Source organism: Colossoma macropomum, unplaced genomic scaffold (genome assembly GCF_904425465.1).
Source record: "Colossoma macropomum unplaced genomic scaffold, Colossoma_macropomum, whole genome shotgun sequence".
Classification (NCBI taxonomy): Eukaryota; Metazoa; Chordata; class Actinopteri; order Characiformes; family Serrasalmidae; genus Colossoma; species Colossoma macropomum.
In genome coordinates this window covers 30,164,774-30,189,629 of record NW_023494785.1, presented here as the reverse complement: position 1 = coordinate 30,189,629, position 24,856 = coordinate 30,164,774, and the positions used below count along the sequence as shown (strand labels likewise).

The window sequence follows — 24,856 nt, the reverse complement described above, 5'->3', positions numbered from 1 at the left end:
GTGCAGTAAGAATCAGGAACCAAACCTGAGTCCTTCTATCAGTGTTCTTCTAAACAAGAAATAAAAATGGAAACATTTTTTTTTACTGTATTGTTTATTTGTGATTATTTGTATTTGGGTTCAAATGTTATGATGTTTCACAGGCTAAAAACACATACACTCCAAGATAAATAACTTTGAACAATTTTGCCTAAGACTTCTGCACAGTATTGCTGTAAACATTTACATATTTCTTTCATGGTAAAATACTGTACTTTTATATTACAGGATCATACTGTAAATAATTTGGTATTTAGAGTGGTGCAATGGTTTGCAGTAACATATCAGACAATGTAATTTATAGTAATACTGGCAGCAGAGTTGTAAATTATTAGGTTGTTACTATAAATATTTTATAGTACTTTACTGTACGTATGCTTGGCAATAACTTAATGTAAATATACAGTACTTTAGCGGCAACTCTGCTGCCAATAAATTACTGTAAATTTTACAGTAATTTTTTTAAGTGAACTGTAAAATCTGGAATCTTTTTTAGGTGTGTTGTGATTCTTTACTTAAAGATTCAAAATACTTTAAACCAATGTTGATTTTTGAATTTAGTGCATCTTTATGTCAACAATAAGTAATAAACAATATGACAACCAAAAAAAGCTAGACAAGACAATAGGTCTAAAACAAGAAAACACTAAAAACACTGCAGCGGTAATTAGTCAAAGACTACAAAAGTGCAAATTAAAAGAATCAACAGTACGTAGCAGACATTGTAGTGCAGTTATCAAGTTTTCAATGTTTACAACAGAACAACAACACTTACAACAGAAATCGGTAATTTTGCTGCCTAACTCTGCCCAGTCTGGGGGCAGCACAGTGTCGCCAACAGAGCAGTGCTGTTTGTGGCTTTTGAGGGGGAATGGGTGCCTTACCCAGGGGCACAGCCAGGGGCAGCCAGTCAGTCCTGGTATTTGAACCCAAGGCTTTCCAGTTTGCTTTTACCATTAGATTACCAGCCACCCTCTTCTAAATGGTGCAGGGTAGAATTATTTACAAAGTGTCTCATTTTGGTGATGAAGAGTCACTATAATCTGCCATAAGGAAGGGGCTAAAATATGAGAGGGGTCAGAGGTCATTTCTTGATGTACTTTATTCACAGGGATTGCACTGTGAGGAGATTAGGGCTCTACCTCAAAGTTGACTAATCTGTTGGAGTCATCAACTAAGATTCTGTCAGCCAACTACTTGTTTATTTTTACAAGCGAATTTAGTTAAAACTGTAGATATTTCTGAAAAAAAAAGTTTGGATCACGCACGTTCATCAGTCCTGCAATGCACTGTATGCATTAGAGTGGATGCAAGATGATGTGACACTAAACTGTCCTTGCTTAAAGAGTCATAAAAATATTCTCAATAACATTTATGGTGAAATGAGATCTGGTGCAATTTTTAAAAATTATTATTATTTTTATTTTACTGCACAATGTTTTCCAATAACGTTATTTATTATGATTATTTGACTTTTAGTCAACAATCCGGCATGTTGTTTGAGCAAAAACACTGGTTGGGGACAGCCCTAAGGGAGATTACACTCGTTTATTTCTAAGGCTTTCCCCAAACTCCCTGAGCTTTGCCTCCAATGTTCAAAAGTTCCCTTTCCCTAATTTACACCTCAGTTAAACACTCCTAGCCTGAACTTCTCAACATAATCTCACCCAAACTGACATAATTACTCACATATTTATACACCTTAGCTTCAAGCTATGAATACAGAAGACGCTCAGATGTGGTGCAATCATTAGACCTATCTCCAGTTATTTATGCCTAAAAAATTGCATTTCATGGTTTATTTGCATTGTTAAATCTCTCATCACAGTATGACATGGAATTGATCAGTTCCATCTCATATAACCCAGGAAAGCTTCACTCTACACTGAGATACAAGTTTATCAGAAATATCTGCCATACAGCTTTGCGGGTTAAAGTTACTGACTGCTGCTGTACTTTATCATCCATCAGGCAGTGGAAAAGGACCACCATGGGACCAGATATTAGGAGTGGTGGACCATTCTCAGCACACCACCAACCAGAATACCACCAACATGCTAGTGGCATTTTGATGTTTGTTGCACAGGCAGAAAATGTTCGTCAACATTGTGCACACTTAGCGTCCACTCTATTAGACACATTGTTGATGAGCTGTAGCTGCACATCTGCAAGGTGTACAGTAAGAGACTATAGCTCATCTTTTTGTGTTAGTCATCCTCTAGCCCTTCATCAGTTGTCAGTTTCTAATCACTGGACCACTGTTGGCTGTTTTTTTTTTGGTTGGTGGACTAAAAATACCAGCCAGTGTCTGATACACTCGGACCAGCACAACACATGCTAACATGCCACTACAATGTTATTGTCAATGCTGTGCTTAGAATGACCCACCACCCCAACAATATTTGGTCAGTGGTGGTCCTGTGGAAGTCCCTTTCCATTGTAGGATGTGGTAGGGGAGCTAATAAAGCATGCACCAACTGATGGGCTACAATGGCCAGTGACTGTAGGCACAATGCAGCATTGTTGGAGTAGTAATTTAATCCATTACAAATTACTAAATACTTCTCTCAAACTGTAGATTCTAAATGATTACTTTACTTATTACTTCCTGGAAAAAGTAGGCTGGTTCATTATTTTACTTCTATTTCACTCTCTAAAACTCACACAGATCTACACCAACTGGAAAGTACAGTGACACAGTAGTCCTTTCAGTATTTTACTTAGAAAGAAACAGCCAATCACAGTAAACAAGGCCTGTTTCTATCACTGACCCTTAACAAGACAAAGCCAATACGCAGAATAAAACTATGAATGACTGACTGATGATGATTAAAAATGCAACAACGTACACAACAACGGCCTGTTCAAAAACAGCTGCCCAAAAATAAAATCAGAGTTTTACTTTAACAGATTCTTCAACACATTGCTTGCAGAGTTTATGGTGCTTCTTGTGCCGCATTGCTCACATTCACAATGGAAACTGGCAGAACACGCGTGCATAAAAAGCAGGCACGAATAATCTATGTAGAGGACATTTATGATTTAAATGCATTGTGCATGATTAATTATTCCCTTAAGCCTTTTTTGGAGCTGGATAAATTTTACCACAGGAGGTCCGGAAATGTAATCTATGTGTGACTCGACCAACTGATTCGGACAGAATAAAGGATTTCCGTAATTTCCCCAAATTAGCCCAAACAATCCTGGATAGAAACATCATCGTGCAACAAGATGACAAATACAGTGCTTTACATCTCATTTCAGTGTGGGGTGACGCCCATTGTCATGAATTTGATTAAGGAATTGGGTCAAATTAAGCTCTATTTTGGCAGTTAGCCTGGAGATGCCATTTTCCTCACCAATTTTGTGATGTCAATTCGAACAGGACTACTACAACTGAAGCAGCTCCAGGTTCAGAATTATTACTTAGCAGACTATTACGAACTACAGACATTGCACATTCATACTGGATTAAAATCACAGATCTTCTCAGTGATCACTCAAATTACAGCACCTCCCAGGGTAAAAATAATCCAGCTCAAATAGGGCTTTATAGAGGCATGAGTAATGCAAGTAAGAAAATTCTCATTAAGTCAGTAATTCTTCTAATGTGATTACAAGAATTTACACTGTAATGCACCACAGTGCACAGGACTATGTAATCATATGTTACTTTACATAACATAACCCTCACCACTGTAAGTACCTAAGAAACTGGCAACTCAGTGTAGAAGATCCATATACCTGTAAAGCAAGAAATATAACAGCACTGGCCACAACAGAACCTCAAAAGAAGCTCTGCATAGCTATGGTGAAAGAAAGAATGACAATGATCAAAAAAATGCAGCCCTGCTTGGTCTGCGGGTAATGAGGAGAATTCTCAGGGAGCGCATTTAGCCATCATAGCAATTATTAAATTAATAAATGGGATGTCTTATGATTAGTCCTTGTAGATTCCTCTGTGCTCCCCCCCGTGTGTGTGTGGGTGTTGGGGGGCGTTTGAAGCAACGGGTCTGTTCTGCACGCAGGAGCCAGCCGTCTGGCCTGCGTGGACTCAACACACATGCCGCAGCATGCAGCTCTGATGGAGAGAGGAAAGAGCAAAGCAGAACTCAAACACACCAATCACGACCAGCTGCAGTGCAGATCAGCCAACCCACACACAGGCACACACTACACCAAACACACGTTCAGGAAAAACGGAACATTCCGACTAAAGGCAGCCTCAAATGTAGCCTTAACTATGAGCAAGTTTGTTTTCTTTCAAATCAAGCAAGATCATTTAAAATTTCATTGGGAAAACAATGCAAAAGCTGGTTGCTATTTGTTACATAATGGTCTTGTAATGGTCAGAGCAAGAAAATGAATAATGGTAATTGACCTAGCCGCGCTATGCTCACAAATGCAACTGTTATGAGGTCGGACAAGCTTTGTCAACAGAACACTGGCAAAAATCCTTTTTAACCTAATGAGAAACTGTAGTGCACAAACGTTGTTAATTTCAAATGATATTTATTTTGCTTGTGCATAAAAGTTCACACGGTTAAGACAGATTGGCTGTGGTTTTACTGTCATATAATTGAGTCGCATCCAGTCCATGCTAATAACTAGTGCTGCTAGTGGACAAATAGGAAATATTTATGCAATTCTAACCATTCTGCTGGGGAGGGATAAGGGGTTACACTGATCCTGGAATTGTGGGCCAACGCCGAAGATATTTTTCATGTACGTATCTGTCGATGCTGATACTGACTGCATACAAAAATATTTATAAACTGCATAAACTGGGACTAAATCTACCTGGCTTAGAGAGAAATCCACAATATGACCAAAAGTATGTGGAGAACGCTCTTAATTACTCAGTTCAGGTGTTTCAGCCATACTCAAGTATACAAAATCAAGCACATAGCCACGCAATCACCACACACAAACACTGACAGCAGAATGGGTCGTACTGCAGAGCCCAGTGACTTTAACATGGCACTGTCATAGGATGCCACCTTTGCTACAAGTCAGTTTGTGAAATTTCTGCCTAGCTAGATCTGCCCTGGTCAACTGTAAGTGATATTATTGAGAAATGGAAGCATCTAGGAGTAACAACAGCTCAGCCACAAAGCAGTAAACCACGCAAACTCACAGAGCAGTGCTGCTGAGTGCTGAAAGCATGTAGTGCATAGAAATCACCTATCCTTTGCTGCATCACCCACTACAGAGTTACAAACTGCCACTGGAAGCAGCATCAGCACAAGAACTGTGCATCAGGAGCATCATGAAATGGGTTTCCATGGCCAACCAGCCTACTATCACTATGTGCAATGCCAAGTGTCGGCTGGAGTGGTATAAGGCACCCCACCACTGGACCCTGGAACAGTGCAAACATGCTCTGGAGTGATGAATCATACTTCACTATCTAGCAGTCTGATGGAGGAATCTGCGTTTGGCAGATGCCAGGTGAACGCTACCTACTGGAACGTATAGTGCCAGCAATAAAGTTTGGTGCAGCAGGGATAATGATCTGGGGCTGTTTTTCAGGGGTTTAGTCAGTTCCTTAGTTCTAGTGAAGGGTATTGTTAATGCTACAGCATACAAATATGTTTTAGACAATTACATGCTTTCAACTTTGTGGCAACAGTTTGGGGAAGGACTTTTCCTGTTCCAGCATAACTGTGGCCCCGTGCAAAAAGCACAAAGGCCAATCAAGATGAGTCTGGTGTGGAGAAACCCTAGTGGCCTGCACAGTGACCTGACCTCAACCCTCAACCTTTGGGATGAATTGGAACGTCAATTGTGAGCCAGGCCTCCTCATCCAACATCAGTGCCTAATGCTCTTCTGACTGAATTCCCCAGACATAATCCAGAATCTTGTGGAAAGTCTTCTGAGAAGAGTGGAGCCTGTTATGGCCAGAAAGGGCAAAGAAGGTCATTTAAGTGTGATCATCAAGTATCCACATACGTTTTGCCATATAGTGTCTAACTTTTTTTTCTTTAGGGTCACACATGCAGTTAACCCCTTAAAAGGCCATGGCTTTTTTGGCATGACATGCTTTTATAACTAAAGAGTAGCTCAACTAGCTTGCATTGTACTCCCTATGGTTAATAAATAATAAGGGAGTTTAAATAATGAGTAAATTTTAAGGGAGTAAACAAAATCATTAAAAAATGCAGATATGCTCTGCGGTTCTGGAGTGAATATGTCACGAATTGAGCATGATGATTTTTATTTAATGTTTCACATACTGCGCTGCACTGAATGCAATTAAATAGGATTAATCTGGCTCTCTTTGTAATGAAACATGCAGCTGGGTCTGTGTTTTTATGTGTACAGTGCACAAGCAAGATCACCGATTTGCTAAGAACAGCATGGTGTTACATTTATCATGATAACAATGATGTGTCTTCATACTGCCCAACCCTTAGGTTGAATGGAACTTCTGCTTGTCCAGCATAGCCACAGTTTCTACAAAAGAACACATTAGTGGACGGAGCATGGATAGGTCAGTCCCTGTATCGTGCGGTGAGCTTTGTTCACAGTCTGCTCAGTGAAGTTTAGTGTATGGAGCCACAGCATGGTAATGAACAATCATGTTTTATCTTGGTCCATTGAGCTCTGATGGAGCTGATACAACATCACTCTTTTAACTTACGGCCGTCTGAGAGGGGGGAGAGAAAGAGGGGGAGAGAAAGAGAGAGAGAGAGACTGTTCACTGCTTCTGGCCTGATAGATTATAGATTCAATTTCTTTCCAGTCTGCAACTAACTGACATGTTGGGCCACAGAAAGAAAATGACTTGCCATTTTTAATTGCCCGGCATGTACGACGCTCACCAACGTGTATGGACTTAGGAGAGATGCTTAAAAGGAAACACGCAAGCGTGGGGGACGCACACACACACACCGCCCTCCCCTCAGGGAGCGGCCAGCGGGACTGGCGGAGTGCTAAATTGCTCTGTGTGAGTTTGGTCACGGCTGAGCTCTCCTTGAGATAATGAAATGACAATTAATCCGAAAGCTGTTGCCACTCGCTCATTTGCTCCCTCACTTGCTCACTTGTAAGAGGAGGGAAGGAAGAGAAGGGGGGAAAACAGAGCTGAGCGAGGTGGGCAAAAGCAGACTTATTGGGTTCAGCCCAAGGAACGGCTTCTTCTTCCAGCTGAACAGGCGCTGGCTCTGACGAATGATTTGTATATTTTGATTGACTGCTTCTTGGAGAAGCTGTGGATTTCCTAAAAGGGAACCTTTCCAGCAGACGTACCGAGATGATATATTTTTCAGCATTTATGGTATTAAAGTTTTAGGGTTCCAATGCACTTAATTTGATTGGTCTTAGGGACTTAATCGATACACAGAGACGGATGACAACTGTGTAAACAAAAACAGAACTGCAATTAGAATGCATACACAGCCACTCCGCAGGGCTGAGCTCGAGCTAGCAGCACACCAATCGTGGCTGAATTTTTGGCCAAAACAGGCAACTAAGCCAATAGCATTGTTGGCTTGCTCTTTAGTGAGATCTTGTACTTTGCAGGATAAATAACTGCACTGACATGAAACGTGTGTATGGCTAAAACATGCATGGAACATCATGCACAGCATTTACGCACATTGTCATTTTTCAACAAAGCATTTCTTCAATTCAGAGAAGGACTTGTGGTTGCCTGTTACTGTCAGCGTGGAGCGTAGAAAGCAACAGTCGCTCTGAGTAGCCTCAACAGGACAGAGGACACAAGACGACCAAGGTGTGAAAGAGAGACAGAGAGGGAGAGTTTATGCCCAGATAAAACTAAAACGCATTATGCAGAGGGGATTGAGAGATAGAGCAGTAACATCACAGTCAACTAATCTGCTGTTGCCGGCTACTCGGATTTGAAAACAAAGGCGGGGGGAAGCAGGTACAGTTGAACAGATAAAAAACAAAAAAAAAAGGCTGACTGAAAGGCAGGGCTGCAAAAATAACACACGCCAATTGTTAAAAGAAAAGACATGAAAAGAATTCAAAGAGCTAAAGGAACTTCAGAAACAAGTAAACAAAAAGCCAACCAAGCCTGTGCACTACAGTGACGATGAATTCAGTCAGCTTTCCTTTTTGTTTTCATTTGCTTTCAAGTTAAATACTGGAGTTGATGGCATGTTTATGTTTAAACAGCTCATAATACAGAATGATTCACAGTTGGAAAATCAGTGGCTCATATCCAAAGTACAGCTTATGTTCAAATAATGCGGCAAAATATTAAGGTTATTGATTGCAGTAATGGCTGGAATGTTCTCACTTAAAAATGATTGATTAATGGACAACAGAAAGTCAAAGGAAATTAGCTCTCAGCTAAGATATACTATTATTGTTTGCAATGTACAGCACCGTGCAAAAGTAAGAGAACACCCCTCAATTATATAAAGCCCAGTCAAATTGTCATTAAGCACAAGTTATTCATTTTTTAGCATAAAAAACAGAAAACCTTTACATGATACAGAAGCCTCAGAATAATTAAAATTATTAGAATTTTTTTTTTTTGTATTTATTGTGTACACTCTTTATCTTTATTACAGCTTTCATTTTTATCAGGAGACTTGCTTTCTGTTTTTCAAATAAGTCTGAAGGGATATTTTCTCCAAAGTTCAGTCTTGAAGTTGGTTGCATTTTCTGCTTCTCACAATTGTAAAAAAATCAGCAGCTTCTTTGTTTCAGTTGCAAATGTTCGTTTATTTGTCTTTTCTCAGTAACACTTCTTGACAGCTACACATCCTTTCAGACTCATAGTGTTGAGTTGTCTCCTCACAGTGGAAGGATGGACACAAACACCTGTGGATTTTTCAGATCTGAATCAAGAGTGGAGCTTGATTTTCTCCTCTCTCTCAAAGATGAAAGCTTTTTAAGTGCTGTTTATCTGATGGGGACAGTTTTGGGAGTCTTCAAGGTCTTGCGTGGTTGTTAGGGGTCCCATTTTCTTTTAATCTTTTTTTAAACTCCAGTTTTGGAAACTTCTGTTTTTTCACTTATTTTCCTTTAACTGTCCCCTTATTTATGTACGTGGACTATTTTATATATTTTCTCCTCAGCAATATCTCCTGAAAAATAAAGTAATGGCTTTTTTGACTGGAAATTAAATAAATGATGGGTGGTCTCTGACTTCTGCACAATACAGTAGTGCAGGGCTGTCCAGTCTTACCCGCAAAGGGCTGGTGTGGCTGCAGGTTTTCACTCCAGACAAGCTGGAGCACACCTGACTCCTCTTGTTTAACCAGTTGGTCTTAGTCTTCGAATGTTTCATCAGGTGACCTCCTGCTTTGTTGGAGTGAAAACCTGCAGCCACTCCGGCCCTTTGCAGATAAGACTGGACAGCCCTGCAGTAGTATACATCACACCATACACACACACACACACACACACACACACACACACACACACACAGACAAACATACACACAGAACATAATGTTGTTACTGTAGTGTGAACAGTGTAGTCTGAGATCTTTAGTGTTTTCAGTGCAGCTGAAGTCATCTAATCTCCACTCTTATCTGTGTACATATGACTGTGTACTTCGCTTATGCATGCTTTGTGCACCTTGTGTGGCTTTGTTTATTTGGATGAAAGGCAAAACATTGTTAGGGGTCACCATAAACTCAGTACGAGGCTCATTTGAAACAATCAACCTCAGCGAGAGGGGCCTCTCATCATCCCGATGACATCTTCGTCAATATTTTATTAAAGACAGCCACAGGGATATAGGCATTTGATTCAAACCGCTGATGTGGATAGCAGGCAGGTGAAGGGGTCAATCGAGAAACACACAAATGCTCATTTTCCTTTCTCTTTCATATGAAAACAAACCAAAAAAAAAAAAGAAAAAAAACCCACACATAGTGGAAGAAGCCCGTAAAAAGCCCACTTCTTCAATCTAAATATACATATTTTTCATATGGATGTTTTTCTGGCTTTCATGTAAAATGTACTGACATGCCAAAGAAATGGGTCAGTTGGCTCACTGGGGCCTGATCTGCCACACGTGAATGATTACACACACATAATGAAATCAATAAAAAAACAAATATCTTATTGATTACTTTTTAGAGAAAGAAAATAATGCAGATTTACATTGATACTAATACTACTACTAATAATAATAAAAAACAATAATAAACATTTTCTCCCTAAACCAGAATTAGTGTTTCAGTATATCTATAAAGTTTTGCTACAACAGTGTACCTTTCAAACACTAAATAACTGCTAAATAAATAAGTAAGTAAATAAGTAAGTCCAAACTGTCCAGACTGCTGTTGGTCATGTGACTTCTGGTTTAGCTCTCACCGCAGAAGCCATCTCAATCTAGAATCTACAGCAACACCATCATATATATATATATATATATATATATATATATATACATATATATATATATATATGTGTGTGTGTGTGTGTGTGTGTGTGTGTGTGTATGAACAGCAACTTTACAGGAGAAGGAAAAACTATACTTCACTTTTAATGTAAGTCAATGGAACCAGACTTTTTTCCATGTCATTTTGGGACATTTATTTTGGTTCAATCCAATCATCATGAAATTTACACACAATGTAAAGGACAACAGGAAATTTCAAATTACGGCAAACCCTGAAAAACGGCAAAAATGGAGATACGAGGTTTTGTTCCGACAGCAGCAATATATCTATTGGCTCAAAATTCACAGTAAGAAACAAAGAGGATGCTTGGTTACAAGATGCCCAGTACTGGAGCTTATTTTTTACTCTATTTTTTAAAATATACTTCACTTTAAAAGTGTACTTGGGCTTACTGGGGGGCTTTTCCTATATAAATGACTATATATTATATTCCTATAAAATGACGCACTTTTTGTTGCTGATTATGCCGAGTAAGATCTTCATCAGAAAAATCATGTTTTGGTAACTTTCATGGAGAATGTCAGAAATTACTCTAATGTGATTTTGTAATACTGCATGTTATTCTAACTATGTTGTATCAGACATCGAGATCATTCATCAAATGAACATTAATGGTCCAAGCAGAAATCAAAGTACTGCAATTCTTAAACTTTATATTGACTGTTCATGTAGACCAGTAGTTCGCACAGTAGTTTTACAATGAGCACAGCCTAAACCTCTTCCTCATCTGGCAGGCAAAAGGCTTTTACTATTAACTGATATTGTCTAAGTGTCTGTAATCTACTAGTTTTATTCAAAGACATTCAAAAGTCAATGTGGAGGTCTGCCAGGCATTTTCACACATGATCATTTAACAAGCCTTTTTTAAGACAACACTGCTAATAAAGGTGTATGCAAAAGTCTGGGTGCTACTGGTGCAATGAATGTTTTCTTGACCTTCTAAATGAAAGTAAATGAACACACTTCTGTGCATTTTAACGCCTAATTACTGTTTATTTAACATATTTGAAAAACTAAAACATAAAATGTGATTTGTGCATGAATTATGTAATATTTTATATTTTACGTTTTCTTTCAATATTTAAACATAAACACATAGAAATTGTGCAGTCCAATTTGCAGATAAATGTCATATTTAAGTATCTCCCCTGTAAAAAATGTTTAGAAACTTTTTCACTAAAAACTTTAGCCTTGCAGCTCTCAAGGTTCTCATCGTATATAATGGGGCATGTTGGCAAATCTGATTAAGCTTTCAGTCCCTTACTTTTTATTAAAAATACATTTATAATGTTTTTTTTTTTTATATAACTTAACAATAATGAACAGATTAATGCTGAGCAGGTTCTGCTGCCTCTTTGTAAGCACATAATAGATATCTGATTCACTTACCTGATAATGACTGGCCTTTGCGAGCTCCTGGTTAGCAGACTCCACATGTGAGCTGGTGGTCTGAATGTAGTCCTCAATGCTGTCTAAAGAGAGAAGAAACCCACATTATGAGTATTACCCTCAACACTGGCTTTTCCTGAAGACCCTAGCATATACAATGACAGTGTCAGTTTCAAAAATGTATCTGTCTTATTCCGCTCAGTTTGTCCTTTCAGGATGTTTGATATGCCGAACATGTCACAGCCATCAGGCTCTCCAGAGACTTGAGCCACACTCACATTATAATAGTGCATCTCTGGTAAATCTTGTGTCTTCTTCACCTGCCTTGCACACACTCGTGTTCTCTCTCTCAGAAAACCAAGAAAGTGTAGTTACAGCAGCGAGAGAGCAGACAGCATCATACAGTAGCACCTCACATTGAAACTGAACTACAACAGTTCACAAAGGTCAAGCTTCAGAGCCCTTAATCACATACCACATAACTTTCCTTTCCTAGAGAAGGCTATCACACTACATACACTGCAAATAAAATCATCTTAAATCTAGTCAATATATCCACTTGTAAGAATATTATAAGAACATATTTTTAGATGTTTTTACTTGTTGAAGTCAGCATTAACAGCCAACAAATCACATGAAAGTATGTGGCTTGATCAAAAAATCTTGATTTAAGTTTTCACTGATCCATGTACTGCATTCTGCAATATCATACTCAAATAGCATGAACTATAACTATAGGCTAAGTCAGCTGCTAACCTGTCTAGCCAGGCTATGCTGAGAACTTTAGGGATATTGTATGCAAAGAAGTGTGTGCAAACAGAAACTCAAAAATCAGCTTAAAACCTTAAAATTGCTATTATTTCTTGTTCTATGGTGCGGCCATATGACATCCCGGACGTGCAACTCGGATAAGCAGTGCTGTAACTCAGCTTCAACACGTACATTTAAAGCTTGTAACAAACACAAACATATCATAGCTGCCTTGCAAAAAAAACAAAAAACAAAAAAAAACAATAAAAATGCAACTTTTCCTCTAAATTTCATTTGAACACAGTAGCTGCCCTTAACACCCACTTACTCACTCACTCACTCTATAAGCTGCTTATCCTCCTGGGTCGCAGGAGGAGCTGGAGTCTATCCCAGTGCGGGCAGAAAGGCAGGAAACACCCTGGACAGGCTGCCAGTTCATCACAGGGCACTGCCCTTAACATCGAGTAAATATTTCATGATGGACCAACAGAAAAGCTCCAAAATTACTTGGAGTAAAATCTCTTTACAATAACTTAAATTAAACGTTATTGAATGTTTTCGTCTTCTCCTGTAAAGCAGAGGCATAGCCACGAGTAGCCGGTTCCTACCTAGACTGACCACAGACCTACTCATTCAAATAAGGAAAGAATATTTATTAAGCTGAATTTTTTAACATCACAAACTCCGCAGCAGCTCCGCCTACTTTTCCCAGTCCTCCAATCACCGCTTAGCAACCGCTGCTCTCTGCCATTGCCTCAAACCTTTAGTTCGTTATTAGTGCATCAGTGTTGCTGCAGTTGTGACTAAAATATGTCACTGGGGATTTTCTATTTCTGCTGTTTGTTCCACTCTTCTCTGTTAACAATGTGACGTCTCAGTGTGATACTGCATTTATTAGATATGTAAATGACGCAATCTAACAAAGCTGAGAATTTGTAGATTTTTATTGTGTTTGTGTCACAACAAAAGAAGTAAACACATGAACAGGAATATGCTTCACACTTCAGTTGTGTTTAATTGCTTGTCTGAATAAATCTATCAATATTAAACCTTTAGCAATCTGAATTCCACTCTGTGCTTGCTCACGCTCATTTCAACTATCACAGTGCATCTAACCACAAAACACAGCCTTGTGCCTCTTTTATGCAGTTATAGGAAACATATTAGCACATAGAAAAACTCCATGTTCCACATGCTGATACATTTTACCACAAAGGTGTGTATATACAGTCTTATCCAAAGCTGTAGACACCCCTGGTCAAAAGGCATATTCTGTTGATTTTCTGAGGAGAAATAAGTACACATCCTCTACAGAGAACACACTTAAATATAGCATTTTTCTGCAACTTTTAGTGCACAATTTTGATTTATTTGCTGAATTATTTATACTGGAGTCTATAATATTTTATGTTATTTATGTTAAATTCAGCAAATACACCGATCAGGCATAACATTATGACCACCTCCTTGTTTCTACGCTCATTGTTCATTTTATCAGCTCTGCTTACTATATAGGTGCACTTTGTAGTTCTACAATTACAGACTGTAGTCCATCTGTTTCTCTGTATACTTTGTTAGCCCCCTTTTACCCTGTTCTTCAGTGGTCAGGACCCCCATGGACCCTCACAGAGCAGGTACTCTTTGGGTGGTGGATCATTCTCAGCACTGCAGTAACACTGACGTGGTGGTGGTGTGTTAGTGTGTGTTGTGCTGGTACGAGTGGATCAGACACAGCAGTGCTGCTGGAGTGTTTAAACACCTCAGTGTTGCTGTTGGACTGAGAATCGTCCACCAACCAAAAATATCCAGCCAACAGCGTCCTGTGGGCAGCGTCCTGTGACCACTGATGAAGGACTAGAGGATGACCAACACAAACTGTGCAGCAGCAGATGAGCTATCGTCTCTGACTTTACATCTACGAGGTGGACTGACAAGGTAGGAGTGTCTAATAGAGTGGACAGTGAGTGGATGGGGGTCCTGACCACTGAAGAACAGGGTAAAAGGGGGCTAACAAAGTATGCAGAGGAACAGATGGACTACAGTTTGTAGTTGTAGAACTACAAAGTGCACCTATACAGTAAGTGGAGTTGATAAAATTGACAGTGAGCATAGAAACAAGGAGGTGGTCATAATGTTATGCCTGATCGGTGTATACTGTAATTGTGGATTAAAATATGCAGGCATTTGTTCTATGAAGAGGATATGTACCTATTTTCACTTACAAAATCAACAAAAGGACATCTGAACAAACTTACACACGATTATAGACCTAGTTATTCACGATAAACTCTTCCCTCAGTGACAGGACCAATCAGAACAAACTCTAAGTTCTTATGTTCAAGCTCTGTCATGCTGTTCTAGACATGCTTGCATCAAATATTATTGCATGAACTCTTTCTCCAAGCGCAAACCCATTAGCATCCTGTCATGGAATTACAGGAATGATGCCAAACAAAAGAAGCTTCAACAATGTGACCTCAGTGGATCCTGTTGTTGCTGACCATGTGCATCCCTTCATGACCATGACAACTGATCCATCTGCTAATGACTTCCAGCATGATAACACACCATTCCACAAAGCAAAAGTCATCAAACAAGTTCATAGTGGCTTTCATAGTTGCCAGCATTCAATCTGAATTCAACAGAACACTTCAGAACAGCAGCTTCGCAGCATGAAAGTGCACCTAAAATGTCCAGAATCTCAAAGGAATGTTTCCAATATCTTCAGGAATCCATGCCATGAAGAACTGAGGCTGTTTTGGGAGTAAAGGGAGGCCCTACCTAATATAAGCATAGGGCTCCTAATAAAGTGCTCGGTGAGTGTATAATCTGATGATGCCATTTAAATGGTATATCACCAAGACAACCACCACCTGAAGTCACTGAAAAAAGAATAAAAAATAAGATTTTTCTGTCTTGGAAATACAGTGTACTTGCTGCTATGTGACTCGAAATGCACTAAGACTAGGTTATGCTCTTGCTTTCTTAATTCAGGGGAAAGCCAAGCAATTATTAGCTTTGAATAATCCAAATGAGTTGTCTTGTGCCAATGCACATGTACTTATTCTACCAAGTGAGAACATTGATTCAAATGCAAACTCAATTCCCTTCTCAATTAAAAACAAATGTGTGGTTCAGCACACATGAGGGCACAACTAAAGCAGAAGTGAGTGAGTTACAGCAGGGTTAAAGCAGGGCAGGCTCGGCAGCGGCAAACGCTGTAGACTTCACCTCCGCCTAGCTGCTAGAACTAATGAGGTTTTGTTTATCTTCCTCTGATGTGATTTAGTGGTGGTCTCTGCTGCTGCTATGCCAGGCAGAGAGGCGGCGAGATTGGAGGAAGCCTAGGAGTCAAAGAGCCTGAGAAACATTAAGAATCAGTCAAATGTATTAAAAAAAAACAACTTGTTTTTTTTAAAGCATGAACTGGGGCTTAACAATGCGTCTATCTTCTTCCGGCCATGATGACATTTTTCTCCCCTAACCACTGGCTTTACTGCTGCTCTTCTCTTCCCTTTCTTTCCCTTCTTTGTCACTAAGGTCATGCATTTTTCACCTGATGGAGGTGCTTGGACAGCAGGACACAGTGAGTCACACCAAAGAGCAGTCACAAAAACACAGATGAAGAAAAGTTTGGAAAGCAGACAACCTGAATAACCAGAGGGAGCCAGCAGGGCTTTTGTGACAGTTTGGTGTTGTGAGGTGCATTTTCTTGCTTTTGTAGGGAAACCAGAAAAAACAGGACAAAAACAGTCCTGACTCTGGGAAGTGCTTTTTACACAAGGTACATTTTTTAAACTGAAAGGGCAGAAACATTTCTTTACTCACTGGTTAGTGAGGCACTGTCTGCATATATTTGGATTTCTGAAAACATATTTGTAAATCTCCAACGAAAGCACCAACACACCAACAGCACTTTTTCAAAAATCATTAAATTTTAAATGCCTTGAGAAGAACGGCACAAAACTGTAAAGAGGGCATGGCGGCATGTTGGATATGCTTAAAAGTGCGAAAATGAAGGATGACAAAACAAAAGAGATTCATATATGTGGATTAAAGGTATACTGATAAAGTAACACTAAATGAAGTAAATATGTAATCAATCAACCCAATCAATTTTACCAACTACACAGAAACAATACAGTGAGGGGCTCAATACTGATGTCAATACTGAAGATGCTGTGATACATATATATATATATCACAGCATCTTCAGTATTTATATATATATATATATATATATATATATATATATATATATATAAACATTCTTCACTTTTAATGCAAGCTAATATCAACATATATGAGTCACGTTTTTAGAGATGTCAAAGTTCAAAGTTGACATGTTAACAATGCGCTAATGCCATTAACAGATTTAGCTAGTCTGATCCTTCACACCATTAATAGCTGTGTAGGTTGAAGCCCATCTGCTCGCACACCGTGTGCTGATATGACAGACTCAGTGATTTGTCTCAAGCACTACTTCTATCTCTGATCCACTGACACCAGCGCAACACGCACTAACATACCATCACCACATCAGTGTCACTACAGTGCTAAGAATGATCCACCACCCAAATAATACCTGCTCTGTGGTGGTCCTATGGGGGTCCTGACCATGAAAGAACAGGGTAAAAGGGGTAACAAAGTATGCAGGGAAACAGATGGACTACAGTCTGTAATTATAGAACTACAAAGCGCACCTATATGGTAAGTGGTGTCATTACCATGATGAATGGACCAATACAAACTGTCCAAAATGACTTCAAAAAATAGTGTTACATTGATTTACATTCCATGAAAGAATGTTTTTTGTTGTCTTTCTCCTGTAAAATTACTATTTTGAAGACAGGAGGTCTGACAGCGCTACACAAACCCACTTACAAAAAAAGTTGGTTCAAAATATCTTAAAAAGGTGATGCAATCATGCTTGGGTAAAAAAGGAGCATTCAGGAAAAGCCTAGTCTGTTATCAGCAAGGATGAGTCGAGACTCGACATTTTGTCAAAAATGCATATGTGTGTGTGCATCAGTTGACCAGAATGACCCTCTCAGTTTAACTACTTCCTCCTGTCCCCTTTTAGATTACTGATCTATCATCCATGACCAATTACCATAGCAGTAAAAAGCTAGCAAGAATGACGAATGGTGCTCTAAGAAACACAGAGGGAAGATGACACATTGTGCTGTCACTTAATCAATCAATATTTCAATAAGCGCGAAAAAGGAAAAGAGGTGTGGGTTTGATGAATCGCCACAAGTGTGATATGAAGACCCTGCAGGGGAGGTGACATCTCACTATTGTTAGCCTGAGTGCTATGGGTCATTAGGTTGAACTATGAAATGGGAATACCATATGAAAGAAAGTGAAACGAACCTTGTAGCCACAGAGGACCGTGACTAATGCCACTGTGAGCACAGCATTAAGCAGAATTTATCACACTATCATGACGCAGCAAATCGCAGCAAACATTTCTGAGTGGGTCACGTTGGTATGCTTAACTATGTGAATTACTCACATGGCGTAGCCGGCTACGTGCTAAGACGACGTAATCTTTGCGTTCGCTGTGGTGCTGGATGCTTAGCATCTTAAAACGATGGGAGGTGTGCAGTTCAGTGACGTGATGACACGCTAACACCGGCTCTCACCTGGCCCTCCCTGCCCTGTTTATTTGAGCCTTTTATATGTGGAGGCTGGCTGCAAACAAAATAAACTTATCAACTGGCAAAACATCCACAAAAGAAGGCTATGAAAACACAATGAAATGACTGATGCTTTTTAATTTCCACTAGGCTCTGCATCCTCAATTCATTAAGGAATTACAGGAACAAATTCTTAATGACTCTAAATGAACAGACTTGACGAGCTCTTATCTGAAGACTCCTCAACTGCTCTCTCTCGCTCTCTCAAACACACACAAACACGCACGCACACACACAAACACAGCAAATGGCTCAAAAAAATAGGGCAGAAATAATCAAATAATTAACCAATTAGGAAACAGCCAAGCTAAGCCATAAAACAAACACCTAATTAGTATGAAACTCAACGCAGTATTCCTTGCTGCAGAACTGGATCACCTCTTTAGTCATTTAATATGCACAGTGCATGTAGCTGATTGGCCTTTCAGGTGGACCGGAACAGCAAAGAGCGCGTGAAGTTAAAGCCCTGGCCAAAACAATAAAACACAGACTCAAAACTACATTTGTATTTATGCATTTGGCAGACGCTCTTATCCAGAGAGACTTGGACTAATCTTAAAAATGTAATACTGTTAATTACAACCATAGAATGGTAATATAGCATTAGGAGTCCTGCACAAAGCACCTTATTGGTGGATGTGGCGTACCTGCCTGGGGGGAGGAACTGAACCCCAGCCTGCCACATGAAGGCCAGCGTTATTACAAACGTTAACCCACTACAAACACCAAAAACGCCAGAATGTTCTCCATTTACTAATTATAGTGAATTAAATTACTAAGTAAAACGAAGGACCAATAAAAATGCTCCAAAATAACATAGGAATGACGTTTCATCAAATTCAAACCGTAATAAAATCCCTGAAACACACATACAACAGTGTCTTTATGTATTAAAGAGAAGATCTTTCAAAATGTCTGTATAACTGAACAGTGAAGATGTAAACAAAGTCATTCAGAGTGGCGTGAGGTGAACCCATTTTAGAAAATTCCCCAAAACAGATTTGTATACAACATTGATAAAGTGTTTAAGACCTCTAAAACAGCGATCTCAAACTACTGGCCCAAGCTTCAAATGGCCTGTCACATTTTACATCACATTACAAATCCTGCTTTGCATATCATTTTCTGATTCCCTCATGCATATGAGAGCATCAAGAGCATCACAGCATGACCTGTGCTTTTATAACGTGCGTCACAAAGCAGATGCTCAGGCTTCGTTATGGCCCACCACTCCATCAGCCTGTTAGAAGCACTAATCCAAACTTCCTGGATGTGTTTCTCATTACCTCTACACCCAATCCTGTACACATCCCACCGTCCACACAGCCATTATTCAAATTCTGCTGTTAATACACATGCCCTGTACAGGTACCGACGCCACAGATCAATTTACATACTCGTACTTGAAGGACACCTGACATGGTTGCCACCCACCCTAAAGGACAGTGAACTCAATACTTAAGTGTGAATAAAAGTTCTCAGGTTCTTCTCCCTCTCTCGTGACTCCGCTCACTGCTGCTTAAGAAGTTAGTAAACCAACATCCAGGTGCTTTAAAGCAAATTCAGTGTTAATCTTCTTATAAGCAGGTCTCAACATTCAAATAGCATTCTGGTACTTGTTTCAGTGGGTTTTGCTATAGGCTAATGACAACAAAGCAGTAAAAGGTACTTCAGCATTTTGCAGCCTCATCTCTAACATATCAATAGTATACAGTCAGTTACCAGACACAATAATGTCCCTGTACTTAGAAATAGACAGAAAGCTTGTTAACTCAAAATACACTGATGATAGAAGCCAACGAGCAACAGGTTCTGAGTACTTTTCTCAGTATTTTATTAAAACAGGTAAACAGGTCGAAATGATTGATTGTCTGTGATGCTATGCTACAGATATAGCAGATGGTGATTAAGCTGAAAAATGCTAGAGTATTTCTATAAGCTAAACAACAGGCCAGTTTTTCATAAGCTATCTGCCTGAATTAGTGCTTCTGTACTGGAACGAGTCCAAAGATAATTAACCGGCCAATTTAAGATTTTTATCCAATAGACAAGCCAAACTCCAGCCTCAATCCCCAAAACAGGTCTTTCTTTGTCTTTTCCTATGATATATATTACTGTGCAAAAGCAAGAGACCACTCTTCATCGATCTAGTTTACAGTCAAAACAGCTGTAAAGCACGATTTTTCCTTTTTTCGAGAAATATATCGATGAAACCTTGTTGTGATGGTCCATTATAAATGCTTTGTAGATGCTCAGTCTGTCTTTAAGTAACATTAAATTAAATATCTGTTACATGCAACTAAATTTGAAGTTGAATATAAAAGATTCTATTAAATCTAACCCAAAACCTAACCCTAACCCTAATTTCAACACTAATCCTACATCTGCTCCTAAACCTAACCCTAATTTCAACACTAATCCTACATCTACTCCTAAACCTATACCTAACTTCAACACTAATCCTACACTTACTCCTAAACCTAACCCTAATTTCAACGCTAATCCTACATCTACTCCTAAACCTATACCTAACTTCAACACAAATCCTACACTTACTCCTAAACCTAATCCTAATTTCAACACTAATCCTATATCTACTCCTAACTTAACCCAATCTTCAACACTAATCCTACATCTACTCCTAACTTAACCCTAATTTCAACACAAATACTACACTTACTCCTAAACCTAACCCTAATTTCAACGCTAATCCTACATCTACTCCTAAACCTATACCTAACTTCAACACAAATCCTACACTTACTCCTAAACCTAACCCTAATTTCAACGCTAATCCTACATCTACTCCTAAACGTAACCCTAATTTCAACACTAATCCTACACTTACTCCTAAACCTAACTCTAACCTACTCCTTTGCAGGAAAATAAAGCTCTGCTGATCGTTCTAACACAGTTTTAACAATAAATGGTCTTAAATGTTGGAGGTAATGTATAACTGCTAATTCACCCTTTAACCCTGAAGGTTGGCGCGCAGACTGCTGGTCACATAGCAATGCAGACAATAATTTCACCTAGCTAGTAGATAAAGAAAAGGCAAAGAGAAAGATTTAAGACGACCATCGATAATTCAGAGACAAATGGACTTATTTGCACTTATAAGCACTCGGATGGTTTCCTGATACGTTTAATCTGCATTGAGAAACTGTTAAACACTAAAAAGTCATGAAGCTGAAGTGTTTCTTATTCGCCAACCTCTCGCTATTCCACCTTAAATGGTGCAGCAGTTACATTCTGGTGCCCCAGGGAACACTTAAGCTAGAACAGGAAAATTCGAACAAGAAGCTGGTGAATGAGAAGCTGCGTTCAGCCTCGTAAAAAGTCGAACGTGAAGAGACATTTACAAGAACCTACTCTACATTTGCAGAAAGGTTTCCTGCCAGAGATGCGAGAAAAGCAGCTACAGCTGAGCTAAAGCTTAAAGCAGTAAGTCTGCATTTTCGTTTATATTATAGCTTTCAGCCTATACCAGGTCATAAGCGCATACTGAGATATATTTATAGCTAAGATGGTAAAATGAACATGGTTGTGGTTGTATTTTTGTTGAAAGGACAAAATGACTCTTCTTAACATTTGGGTTGCCGACCCCTGCCCCGAAACATAATGTTGTTGATAACCAGAAAGTTATTTAATAATTTAAGTATCTGTAGGTCATCTGTAGGGGACCATCAAAATAAACTGTAACTAAAACACTCAAGTTCAAAAATTATTTATAGATTTAGAGAAAATCTTGCTCCTGACACTGAAAAATGTATTTCTTGTACTTGGTCACTGTTCTGACTGGAAATAAAATAAATAAAGAGTAGTTTCTACTTTAGTGAAGCAAACTTTGGTGTTAGAGATCAAACATGCTAACCAATAGACCAAAGACTACCTTCCCAGTAAATTATATGTAGTAATGGGTGTTGGCCTTGATTTCAATCAAAGAACATGTACTGAACACCAGCCACTCCCCATGATTTTCTTTTTTCTGCTCTGTTGTTCATCTAGCAAGGTTACTTTAGTCATCAGATTTAGTCATCACCCAGGCTTGGGAGAAGAATATGGATGCACCAAAGGTACACAGAAAGTGAATAGATAAGTGCTTCCTTCATCACCTTCATACTTGCCAACATACTCAAAATCGTAATCTTTATATTGAACTTTTCTCTTGATCTCAGACGTCTCACAGCAAGCGTTCTTACCATGACTGATTTCTGAGACTCATTCTCCACACTGATGTACATCAGATGAATGCAGGCCATGCCTCTGGAATGACTCAGTGCTACTTCAGGTGTTGTCACACTGCCTCGCCACATATCCTATTCGGATCTCACCATTAAGATTCTGTTCTAGATTCTTCTTTCATTCTTACTACCAACTTCTGCATGTAAGCAGCAGTGTTTATCCGGTGGATTTAGGGGCAGGGGGTGGGAGTCTTTCTTGGCTTTACCTTTTTTAAAAATCATTTGTATCACAAAGCATTTACATAACAACGACAACAACAATAATGATAATAACAATAAATTTCTTACAGTAATTATGTACTAAACACTAAAGCGAAAGTGAAACTAAGCAATGAAAGAAATATAAAAGAACATAATAATAGAGCAGTTCAGTTATTTATATATAGCATGTTTATACACATATATATATATCAGTTTTTGACATAATTTGATATTGCCTATTGCCCTTTACACTGTGTGTAAGTTTCATGATGAATGGACTAAAAGAAATGGCCCAAAATTCTGGTTCATTAATAGCAAAGTATGTTTTTTGCTTCTCCTGTAAGTTATCATTTTGGTGGAGATACGAGGTTTTATATATATCATCATCAGGTCTTGAAACATCATATGAATATATACATATATGGGTACCTCTTTGCATCAAGTTAATTCAAGCGTCTCTGACAGTTATTTTAATGTGCAGAAGCAGATTTTAATGTACAGAAGCAGAATTCCAACCTAGAGGTTTATTTACACTTATATAGGTAATATTTTCTGTATTGGATCACCAATGATGTTATTCAAACACCTCCCACACATTTCCACCTGGTATTAAAATGCTTTACAGATCTCCATTACACACAACAAGGATATCGTGTGATATGATGGAATGATAGGTACATGTAGTAATGAAGCTGTATACACAGCCTACAGGTCTATATTAAGCAATAATGGTTTAACCTGGATATTACGGCAATGTGCCACAGGCCTCTGGCATAAAATAAAAAAATGGAAGAGAACACAGGCAGCAGCTATCAGAAAACAAACTGAGCTTGCCACTACAGCAAAGAACGGTTAGTGAATATCATCGGCTTCCCAGTTGTCAAGATAATTGGCGCACACCCTTTACAAGCAACGTTTTGCACCAGATATCATGAAGAACATGTATCTTTTTGGGTAGTGTCATCTGTACTGTCTGCAGGACATTCTCAAATAGAAATGAGTTGCAGATGTTAAAGTACTTACAAATCTGCAACATGTTTCTAACTACCTCTGGAGGTAATCTGGCAGATCATGACAGGAACTTTCACAACACCATTAGATTTAGCCAATCAGCTATAACTTGGCCCTAGAGTTGTGCTTCATTAGGGCACTTCTAATCACACTCTCTGATAGATCAGTGACATGTGTGTGTGTGTGTGTGTGTGTGTGTGTGTGTATATATATATGTATATATATATATATATATATATATATATATATACATATATGTGTGTGTATAAAACCCTTATGCATGTGTTCACAATGCATTAAAATTTGATTTTGGCTCTGCTCGTATATCAAGATTACCCATCCTGAATACACACAACCTCAGGCATTCTTCAATATTTCATCATTTCAAACACTTATGCCCATCACTTTGTCCTGAAACTCCTACTCCTAAGATCTAACTTCTGTTACTGATCAGTGGGGCTTGATTCCATCCATCACAGATATTGGAGCTGCAACAGTAGAAAAATGCAAAGTGAGGTAAAAGGAATTTGAAATACGGATGTTCTCTAAAATTTGTAACATCTATAAGCTCTCAATTTTGCATAACACATGTCCCACTGAATGCATATCTTTTACACTTAATATTATGATACTCAAATGTTTCTATATAGGTTTTGGTTACTGATTAAGGTTTCTGAGCCCACTCTGATATCAGCAGCTACTGACTGACATCAGTCCTTTCTTTCCTTTCGGAAATTCTCAAGCATGTTGTCTGTAATCAGTTGTCTCTCTTTCTCACTCAGTCCCAGCTCTGGAATCTCAACCAGTCTGACCTCTCAGCAGGCTTTGACACAAGGTCCTCCTGCCTGTCCTCGCCAACCACTCGAATCACTGCCTCTGTATGGAAGTGGTCGAGTTATACCTGGAGGGGTGCTTGTATCAAGCAACATGGAGAGATCGAAATTTGCTCCATGCAGACTCTCCGCTGGTGTCCCACAAGGCTTGGTGCTGGGTCCGTTCCTCTTTTCTCTTGACACTTGCTCTCTTAGCAATGAGAGATTTAAAAGAGTGTGCTATTCTTTAGAATAAACATGTCAAGTTCAAATACAGGTAATACTGTGCTGCAGATTTCGGAGATTTTGTTTTCCA

At 38.9% G+C, this 24,856-nt stretch overlaps 1 protein-coding gene across 1 annotated transcript in view; it reads right to left on the bottom strand.

Moving 5' to 3' along the window:
• Positions 1–24,856, bottom strand: part of tsnare1 (T-SNARE Domain Containing 1) — a 197,753-nt gene that overhangs the window by 36,687 nt on the left and 136,210 nt on the right. The window contains exon 10 of the mRNA XM_036590208.1: positions 11,821–11,903. Within this exon, the coding sequence (XP_036446101.1) occupies positions 11,821–11,903 (83 nt within the window). The remainder of the gene's footprint in view (positions 1–11,820; positions 11,904–24,856) is intronic.